General features: G+C 52.8%; 2 protein-coding genes across 2 annotated transcripts; both read left to right on the forward strand.

Annotated features, from left to right (window-relative positions):
* Window positions 1-6481, forward strand: LOC122375511 (translation initiation factor IF-2-like). Its single transcript, XM_043354933.1, has 7 exons — window positions 1-378; window positions 2367-2563; window positions 2950-3178; window positions 3362-3448; window positions 3707-3990; window positions 4430-4553; window positions 4817-6481. The coding sequence occupies exons 1-7, from the start codon at window positions 354-356 to the stop codon at window positions 5308-5310; spliced, it is 1440 nt and encodes a 479-aa protein (XP_043210868.1). The 5' UTR covers window positions 1-353; the 3' UTR covers window positions 5311-6481.
* A 2242-nt stretch (window positions 6482-8723) lies between these two features.
* LOC122375510 (cysteine sulfinic acid decarboxylase-like) lies at window positions 8724-9840 on the forward strand (the record flags this gene model as incomplete). The annotated part of the gene is given in 3 exon segments (XM_043354931.1): window positions 8724-9773; window positions 9776-9802; window positions 9805-9840. Coding segments are annotated over 3 exon segments (823 nt in total), but the record flags the coding sequence as incomplete, so codon positions are not given.
* Window positions 9841-9948: the final 108 nt, after the last annotated feature.

The following is a 9948-nucleotide window of genomic DNA, read 5'->3' on the forward strand; positions in this document are numbered from 1 at the left end:
ATTTTATTTTGGTTGCACTGTTCCTGCAACTGCTTTCGAAAGATATGCGCCATTAAATGTCGTGTTTATTTAACATTTTTTTTTACATCGATCTGCCTCAGCTTGCGCTTGTAAACGAAAATTTGATCTGCTGATTCGTCAATATTCGTCTATTCAGCTCATGCGTCACTAATAGAACACAAATCCCGAAATTTCCTTTTGATCAACGCAGTTAGCTTTGAAATTGAAACCTCGCTTTTGTGGCTTAGAAGCGCTTAGAAGAATTCAGACACATTTTATATGAGTTATAGCACCTGCATTTGGAAGGGCATTGTGTGCAGATCATAAATTTTCGTTTGCTCCAAGACGAAAAAATGGATTCCGGAGAGTGTTCCGTTGGTAAGTGTCTTTCTCATAGTGCTTATTTGCATGCGATGCATTCATAATAATGAGCAGTCTTACGAGCGAGGCAGAACCCACTATTGAGGTTTGGAAAAAGCTGGTGAGCAATGCCTACAAGCTGATGCAAAACAAGGCAATGCACCTTCACCGACATTTCATGCTTTTACTGGTACTATTACTTGATAAATTTTTAACCAGTAGGTAAAATGCCTTTTGGGCGAAGAACGAGCGGGCGAGATAGTGAGCCCTGCATGTGCGGAAGGGCGAGAGGGTACTTCCAACAGGCTTGTGCAAAGCACCCTTCTGACCGGTCGCTAGCGGTGTGCCAAATTTGAACGCAATCGGCCCAGCCGTTCCTGAGATCAGGGCCCTGTTTCACCGGTGATAGCAGCACGCCGATTTTATGACTTGTCAAATTGGGTTTCCATGGAGACATCAACAGGCCCATTGCTCCAACACTACCACAAGTGTGATGTCAGCTCGCGCAATTTGATAGCAGCGTGGTAGCAGCAGCCCGTGAAACACCGCCCTGGAAGCGGCTTTCTGCGCGTGCGCATGTGCAAACGGGGTCCAAACTTACTTTTGCACGGCATCCTACTAACCGGTCCCCAACTGTGTACCAAATTTGAGCGCAATCAGCCCAGGCGTTCTCGAGATCTGGAAGCGCCTCCTGCATATGCGCACGTGGAGTAGCACCCTAGCCCGCAACACATGGGCATGCGCCATTGCCTGGTGGATGCCTACCTGTATTCCAAGTTTCAGCGAAATCGCCCCAGTAATTACCGAGTTATTGAAATGGGAACAAATTTGGCACATCTTTTTGTATTTTGCATGTGCAGTGGGGGTCACTCACATATATCAAGAGTATCCGACCTTTGGTAGAAGGAATGCAGCTACCCTATAAAAATTACCGCAAGACAATCTCCCAAGCGGCTGCTGAGATATGAGTCTCTCAAAATCACTACTTTTGCAAAACAGCTTGGACACCCTTGACTTTTCACGTGGCATGTGCCACGACGGTCACTGAGATGTGTCAAAAGTAGTCAATTACGGGGTAGAAGGGATGGGGCTACCCAGCAAAAAAGACCGCAGGCAAATCGGTCCAGTGGTTGCTGAGATATAAGCCTCTCAAAAGCGTTACAGGCCGGGCCGAGCCGGGCCGCTCATGCTGAGATTTTCCGTTATATTGAAAAGACTCACTTCGCTCGCTCGCTCGTAATACCTCGCATGTTTAATCAATTAGGCAGATGACAAAAACAAAACAGACCTATAACAATAATCGATGAGTCAAGTATTTTAAGGGCACCTTTCCTTTGGCTTCCAAACAGAGGATAAGTGCTAGAACTGAAACAAGTTATTGGGTTATCTAAGTTTGAAAGGTGTGAAATGCACATATTTTAGAGTGCTGAAATGTGAAAGCGTTTTGAGGAAACTCACCTATAAATTTATTAGAAGACTTGAACAGAGTAACAATAGTAGGTATCATACGAGCAATAAATTCCAGTGATCTTCGCTTTCAATCAAAGATTAAGTGCTTCTGGACCAGAAGGCTCTATTGTCATGCGGTTCAACAATGAATGTGCTTTGTTCATGAATGTGTCATAGTCTTTGTGTGTATGTGTGGGTGTATGTTTCATCCATCTCCATCTATCACCTTCTCATGTCGATGGACTTCTTAGTCTGGAATCCAAACCTATCTATCTGTCTATCTATCTATTTACATGGCATATTGATCAATGTTACAATCACATTACAATCAATGTTTTTCAATATAATATAACAATCATAAATCACACCTATTTGACCATTGATTGCCAAAAATTAACCCAGAATTTCACACCTCCCACTTGTGACCTGCCCAACCTAGTTACTGCACAATTTTTATAACTATGCTACCTGCCTCCATGTTTCTTGAGATTTGCATTGCCAACTTTTATAGTATTTGATGGAAAGTTTGTGACTTACAAGCATCTCATGTGCCACAGATCACTGGCTGGGATTCTTCATGGGTGCTGGGATCCCCAACCGGGTGGCTGCAGACTACGCCGTCACCTTCAGCGACAACAGGATGAGGCTGGACATGCTGCCTGATCTCAGCAAGGACTACCTCAGGGACATGAACATCACTCTCATGGGCGATGTCATTGCCATCCTGAAGCATGCCAAATCGGTCAGCCAGAAGGTATGGAAAACGAAAAGCTCGTTAGTGTCCTCTCTGTTGTATAGAATGCTTATGAACTAGGTAACAGTTAAGTTTATCATATTCTTGCTGAACTGTTGATTTAACTCTGTAGTTTTCTTCTTGTATAGTCATGTGGCTTTTGCATCTGAACTGAATGTTTTCATAGCACATTTCCTCTTAATATGCATATGTATGCCTCAAAATCAACGAGCTGGGCGGAAAATGACCTTCGTATTCGACGCGCCCTAAAGCCTAAATAAACCCGACCTACGGGCTACGAGTACATCAATGTGTTGGTAAATGGCGTGGTAATTGGTAACCCTACCATTTAGCTTTTAATTATGTATGATCATGTATTTACACATTGTTTCCATTCTCCTCCAAAGGCGTACACCGCCCAGAAGATCAGCAGCGGCAAGGCGGTGGCTGCGTCGCGCGCCCGCCCGGCCGCCGCCGCCCCCGCTGCGGCCGCTGCTGTGGCGGCTCCGCGCGCCGCTGTCCGCCCGCTGAGGTCGGATCCCTCTCCGCGACCCGTGAGGGCAGAGCCGGCGCCGCGGCCGACCGAGCCAACCACGCCGATCCGCGCCAAACGCAGCAGCGACGTCGCCGACGAGGGTGAGTGTCTGTGACGGCTGTCCCGCCATCTGGAAGTGGTCGGACTCGTGCTGTAAGTAGACGGTTCTAAGTTCAATATGTGTGCGCAGTGTATGGGATGATGCCCCTTTGACGACAATGAACTTCTGCCGTACCGTGAGTGAGAGTTTGCGTCGAACTGACAGTGCTGTCCCCGCTCCTCAGGTGGCCGCTGGGCCGGACCGCCGACGCCCAAGCGAAGAATCGTGCCTCCGGGACCGGATGCACCCGATATCGACGATGAAGAACCGGGTAAGTGGCTTATCGTGCTCTCTGGGCACCTCCTTGCTGGGTTTGTCATGATACAAGTGCTTGGCTCACCGAATCATCTAGCCAACATCATCGTGTTACATTGTTACCTATTGGATGCTTGACTTTCCGTGGTTCCCAACTGGCCTCCGTTTTTAGTCACCCCCAGTGGCGCGTCTGCAGACTTGTGCCCAGGTCCCTGGCGCCAGAGCGGCCCCCTCTCCAGCAACTCACCCGCTAACCTTGCCCCTCCTCCCCCAGAGCCGGTGCCGCGCCGCTCAGCGATGGTGGAGCGGGTGCGGGCGGCTCCGTCCCCCGCGGCACGGGCGCGGCCCGTCACGCAGACCGTCTCCCGTGTCGGGCACACCTCCTCGGCGCCCATCCGACCGGGGTTCCGTGGGCCGGACAGTGAACGGGCAGAGGCGCCGCGCAGGACTACCGCCGCCGCTGCCTCTGCCAGTGGCGCCAGCAGGACGGGTGGTGGATCCACCCGGTTCACCATCACTGGACTGGGAGGCATCTCGGCTGCGGTGCAGCCTCACCAGGTACGTGACGGAGGACATGGAGCGTGAAGACATGCCACACAATCACAGATGTCGAGCATGGAGAGTTGACACGTGCATTGAAGGTATCATTGAATAGGATGAAGATAGGTTGACTAGAAATGGTTTTGCTCCAAGGACTGATGATTTTATGTTTATTTGTCTGATAGTGCTTAAGTTTTGCGCTTATTCCTTGTCCTAGGATCACCACCATTTGTGCTGTAAACCTGATATTTTCTTCATGCAAGCTCGGCCCTCACGAGTCCACGAATATTTTTCAAGTCCTGCGAAGTCGCTGTAACTGTTGTGACCCTGCGTTTATCCGCTGTGAGCATTGCAATTATGCATGTGTTGACGTCATGCTGACTACCATTTGATCCTGTATTTGCCTGGTGTGGCAGTTGTAGCCCCATTTTCACCTGTTGTGGCCCTGTGTCGACAGCGCCGGCCGCTGGGCCTGCAGCCGGATCTGCCTACTGCCTCCGGACTGCCCCGTCAGAAAATCACCTTCGACAATAGCGAGCCGGGCGGAGCAGCCGACCCGCCGCGCAGGACTGTGGGGACAGGTACGGAAAGGAGCATGTCATTTTGGAAAACTGGAAATACTCTGAGCTCATCATCATCCATATTAGAGTTTTTAATACATTCGTAGCCTAATGAATCAGCTTTGAGGAACAGTTCGCGAAAGGTTGTCTCACGTATAACAGCTGTCATATCTTGTAGCATTAGTCTTTCCCCCACAAGTCTCCTCGACCCAGTTGTAACAGGGTCATCCGAGTGTCTCTAAAGCTCTCAGCCGTCTGACGCGTGTCCGTCCTCCGCCCGGCAGTGCGGACTCGGGTGGAGGCGGGGGCCGTGGCTAGGCGACGCGTCGTGCCTCAAGTTGACTCCCCGGACTCCGACCGAGCGCCTCCGTCGCGCACGGAGGGAGTCCGCTCGGCAGCTGCCAGAGAGCGACTGGCCGGGCGCGACCAGGGATTCCGCTCAGCGGCGACACGGGAGGTGCGTGATGTTCCCGTCCGCGTCAGGACGACACGCGAGGGCGGCGGGGAAGTGCCGAGAACAGCTGGAAGTCGGCTGAAACCACCGCCGGCGCTGGCGCGTCCGACCGTGGTCCGCACGCGGCCGGCTGTCGAAGAGGAGTGGGCGGAGGAGCGTCCCCGACCGGTCGCGTCGCGTCTGAAGCCGCCTCCGGCGGCGGGAGTGAAGGCTCGGCTGGGTGCAGGCGGCGGCGGCCGGATGCAGCTCACCACTGCTGGAGGCAAGGTGATCAAGTTGAAGGGATCATCGGTCTACAGCCGGCTGGGCGATACCAGACGGTAAAGCGTTCACATGAGGGGGAGCTGAGAGATAAACTCAGAAAGGCGGTTGGAGAGGGCTGTCTGAGGGCCGAGTACAGAGAAAAAGCCGCCTGACAGCTGACTTCAAGAGGTTTTCAAGACAGAATTTTCTAGAAGCCGCCGGATCGGTCGAGTTGATGCATGAGACTTTTGATGTGATTTTGTTCTAAATTATTGATTTGAGTGGGCTGCTGGCTGAGCTCAACAGTCATTGGCGAAGTAATGCAAGGGCTGAGCTCAGATGAACCAGCGGTCAGTGGAACGTCTGTGGAAGAGCGCCAATGCATAGCCTAGACTCCGTAGCTACCACTGCCTGCCTATTGGGCCGGAGCCACCAAACCCGGACGCATGTGCAGCTAGACGTCCCGTCTATCTAACCAGGCGGCGTCGGGTGACGCTCAGTTCGCCGCGGCGAGCGAGCGTCCGGCTCGTCACACGTGTGACGTGGGCACCTGTTCACGACGAGTCCCGACTGGGTGAGTGCCAATCAGTAGCGTAGTGTTGCAGTGCTAGTGCCGACAGAATTTCAACCCGCCAGCCTGTGTGCGATGCGTCGCTGTGCCTTCGGGAGCGTGCTTGAAGTGGGTTTGTAATACGGCCAGGCTACTACCGCAGAGCTGGATATTGCAGCTCAGTCGTAGGCTCGCATATTCACCGAAATGTGGGTGGGATTTTGGGTTGTGACGGAGAAAGGGCGCTAAAGACAATGACGATAGCGGTCAGAACTGTTGGAGGGATATATCACCAAAATCATTAAATAGCAAAATGGTTGGAACTAATCTTATGGAGCTAGGTATAAGACGAATGAAGCACTTTTGTCTTAGTCGAGTAAGAAGCAAAATATTTGCTGAACGTTTCCTTTTGTTGTGCTGGAATAAGCTGCATACTTACGCACTTTTCTACTAGGTGGACTTTATTCCAGAGTTCTTTGATTAATCTTAATGATGCAGCATATTCTCTTTGGTGCCCATTACTGCTTTTTAGTGTTTGATCTTTAGCTTATTCACTTTATGGTGTTTTTCGTTAAAAAATGTTGATCTTTTCTACACTTCACCAATGTCCCCTGCTCTATATCACATATAGGTAGCGCTTTGCCTAACTTTGTGTGTGACTTTTTACTGAACAATAAAAAGTAACCTTGTTTTGATGCAATACTTGCAACGGTATGAGGGTATGGTTTTAAATGGGCGATAACGTTCTTATGTTCGTACTTCGTAGGTACTGAGAGATGCCAAAATATAAAAAAGCATAGCTTTATGTTTCACGAAAGCAAATGTTAGGTACGTGCATTTAGGCATTGGTAATTGCGGTCACATTTCACGCTCACTTGAACTAACCTTTAGCGAGGATGTGAACCTCAAAATCAATTAGAAGTAGAATGGAAAGTAGAATGACTCAATGTCTAAGAATCGCAGGTTGTTCATTGGTTTCAAATATGAATTTTGGTTTGTTAATCTTTGAATGAAATCCTGTTGTATCAGCCACACTTTACAACAAACCAAGGTACCTAACCAAAGCAACAGCTTGCTTACATTCAATTTCAACAGCTTGCTTCGCGCTCGGTTATGGTATTCGTCACCTGAGCTGTAAATTCGTTCTATTGCATTACTTTTCAACTCTTCGGGCGGGTCATATTCATTGTCCCGTTTGTCTGCCGATTCGGCCCACTAGAGGTCTCTGCCGAGCCGCTCAATCTCGTCCAGCATGTAGTCCACCTCTGCTCGGCCGAGCGGCGGCACGGCCGTGAACACCAGCCGGAAAAAGTTGACGGCCTGCTTGTGCGGCAGCGGCTGGTAGCCGACCATCAGTGTGCCGGAGCGCACCATGGCCTCCTTGACGCGGGGCGCCACCCGCCCGCTCATTTTACCCATCATATGGAATATCCACCGTAAACCCGAGAGCTGTATACGGCTTACCACCCTTTCCCTTTTGGAAGTGAAACAGAGAGTTTTGGCGCCTGAGCTAGTGGACTGTCGAGGGCTTCACGCGGTCTCCAGCAATGCTTAGCCAAACAGAGCGCCATAACTCTCATTGATCTGTGGGCGTGTGGCCCCGGATCTCTAAGCGTGGGTTGAACGACTAGGGAACGGCTTTGCTATTGAAACAGCGCCGGTCCCATAGCATAGCTCAGTCGGTAGTGCGTTGGACTCCACGTGATGAGAGCGCGCTTTGCTCTGCTTACAAGCTCTGCTTAGCGGGGGCTCTGCCCTTGTGAATCCCTTCATTCAATGGTTAGGACTAAATTTATAAAAAAGTCATTTCTCATACTTCTTTTTAATGAAATGTTTCTCTTATCACGTTTGCTATTTCGAAAATCCAATAAAACTGTTTCGGGCGCAGCACCATGACGATTGGCCTACAGTGGCCGACCCCGACTGGGCGGCTAAGCCATTGTTTTAGATACTTCATTAGCGCACGGGCTCGTCCGTACACACCAGATAGGGCACCTGAGAAGCCGAGTCCCAACGGACCGTCCAGGCGGGGCACCATCCGTGCCGGATAGTTCTATCAGGTATTATGTGCCGGTCACGTACCATCCAAGGATGCAAAGACGCAAAAAAGCCACATCACACTATCAGCGAAAATGGCAAATCATAGTTACTGACACTTGACGCATTTATCCAAAATTATAAGGACTTGTCGTCTTCCTGATTCTCATTTCACCTCTGACTGGTGCGCTGCAGTAGTCTGTAGTAGTCTGACCGCCTGTCTGTAGTCTGTAGTAGTCTGACCGCCTCTAGTCTGCACTGCGCTGCGCTGCAGAAACAGACTAGAGATAGGGAGTGTCCCTGAGGGGCAGGTCACCGAGCCGCTCATTGCTCAAACGGTCACCCCAGTCGTGGTGAGGCAGTTCCTTTGGAACTGCCCTCACGGCTGTCTTGTTGGGATGATCGTCAGCCCCGAGCATGGATAGATGATTGAGGATGAAGATAGCCGGGTCCTCAGGAAAGCAAAGACGGAAAATGGCAACTTAAGTCGTTTCAGAGGATGTGATGTGAATCGGGCCAGCAGTGCGTTGTATCTGGAGACGGTGGTTGTATAATCTCGCAGACCCACGTGCGGTCATAATAATTTACGCCTGACCAGCCAAATTTTCCATTGGTGAGGGAGGGCGTGGTCCGATTATATCCAAGCAATAGCCGCTGTGTAAATAATCGGCTCCTCCCATGGTCGGTGGCATCAGCCCGCTGCTACAATCACAACAGCTCTCCAAGGCCACCACCTACAATCAGGGGCGCACCCAGGCTCAGCACCTACGGCGGACAGATAAGTGCCTTACGACTGTGGAGAGACTAAAATCAGTGCTACATGAGAGTTGTGCATTATTCACTATCCATGTTCAAATGTGTGAGGTTGGTGAGTTACATAACTCGCCGTGGTGAGCGGGACAGTGACGGTGCACCTGGACTCGCCTCTGCGCCGGGCTGTGAGCGCACGGCTTACCATGGCTGGGCGGTACGGCCGGCGCGGCTAGTGAGACGCCGAGCCGAGTGGAATCCTTGCGTTAGTGTGTGGTCCTGTGGTGTTTACTCGTGACACCACATCTGGATATCTGGCTATTTGTGTCCATCCTGCCTGGTGCCGAGGCACCACCTGCTGGGTGTTTGGACAGCGGCCGCGGTCCTCCCTATCGGGCCGGCTGTCACCAACTCTCGCCCCCTATCGGCGCGCCACGAGGCGGAGCCATGCTCCCGAGATGCGCGCGCCTGGCGAGGGGTGGTTCCTGTCGCCTGCCAGGCAGCACGGGTGTCGTCGGTCGACCCCGCTCCGACGGCGGTCAGTCGATTCATGGAGCCGCGCGCGAGAGGTCACTCATCACGCGACGTGCAGCCTGTATCGATCGACGCTCGCTCGGAGTTCGACTCAGCTCGACCATGGCTGACGGTTCGTCTGGGGCCCCGGCCGGCCCGACTCCGTTCTTCCAGCGGGTGATGGCGCTGGTTGACGAGCTCCGTCTGACGGAGAGCGCGCCGCCCGACCGGCGCGATCGGCCCGTGATCGAGTTCCGCTCGCCCGAGGAGCTGTCGCAGCTGCTGCCGCTGGCGCTGGGCGAGCCGGCGTCGGACGAGGCCGAGCTGTTGCAGCTCTGCCGCCAGGTGGCGCGCTACTCGGTGCGCACCAGCGACTTTCGGTTCCGTAACCAGCTGTACGGCGGCGTGGACGGCTACGGCCTGGCCGGCGCGCTGCTCACCGAGTGCCTCAACACCAACCAGCACACGTTCGAGGTGGCGCCGGCGTTCATCCTGTGTGAGGCGGCCGTGCTGGCTCACGTGCGCCGCCTGATCGGCTGGAGCACCGGCGACGGCATCTTCGCCGCCGGCGGTCCATGTCCAACCAGTACGGCCTGCGCTGGCGCGCTACCGCCGCCACCCGCAGGTCAAGACCAGCGGCCTGTTCGGCCTCCTCCGATGGTGCTGTTCACCTCTGAGGACGCGCACTACTCAGTTTGAAGGCAGCCCACTGGCACGGGTACGGCCAGGAAATGTGGTGAGCGTTCCGACCGACGAGTGCGGTCGGATGCGCCCGAGCCCTGTCCGCCGCCGTGGAGCGCGTGATGGCCGAGGCGCCGCGAGCCGCTGGCCGTCAACGCCACATGCGGCACCACAGTGCTGGGTGGCCT

The sequence above is a fragment of the Amphibalanus amphitrite genome, unplaced genomic scaffold (assembly GCF_019059575.1).
Source record: "Amphibalanus amphitrite isolate SeventyFive unplaced genomic scaffold, NRLGWU_Aamphi_draft 001857F_arrow, whole genome shotgun sequence".
In the NCBI taxonomy this organism is placed as follows: domain Eukaryota; kingdom Metazoa; phylum Arthropoda; class Thecostraca; order Balanomorpha; family Balanidae; genus Amphibalanus; species Amphibalanus amphitrite.

Bases quoted from the DNA above. Each gene is read 5' to 3' on its own strand.
- LOC122375511 (XM_043354933.1), top strand. From the start codon at position 354: ATGGATTCCGGAGAGTGTTCCGTTG. The intron at 3,449-3,706 runs GTAAGTGGCTTA...CTCCTCCCCCAG, and splicing joins TATCGACGATGAAGAACCGG to AGCCGGTGCCGCGCCGCTCA. The intron at 4,554-4,816 runs GTACGGAAAGGA...TCCGCCCGGCAG, and splicing joins GCGCAGGACTGTGGGGACAG to TGCGGACTCGGGTGGAGGCG.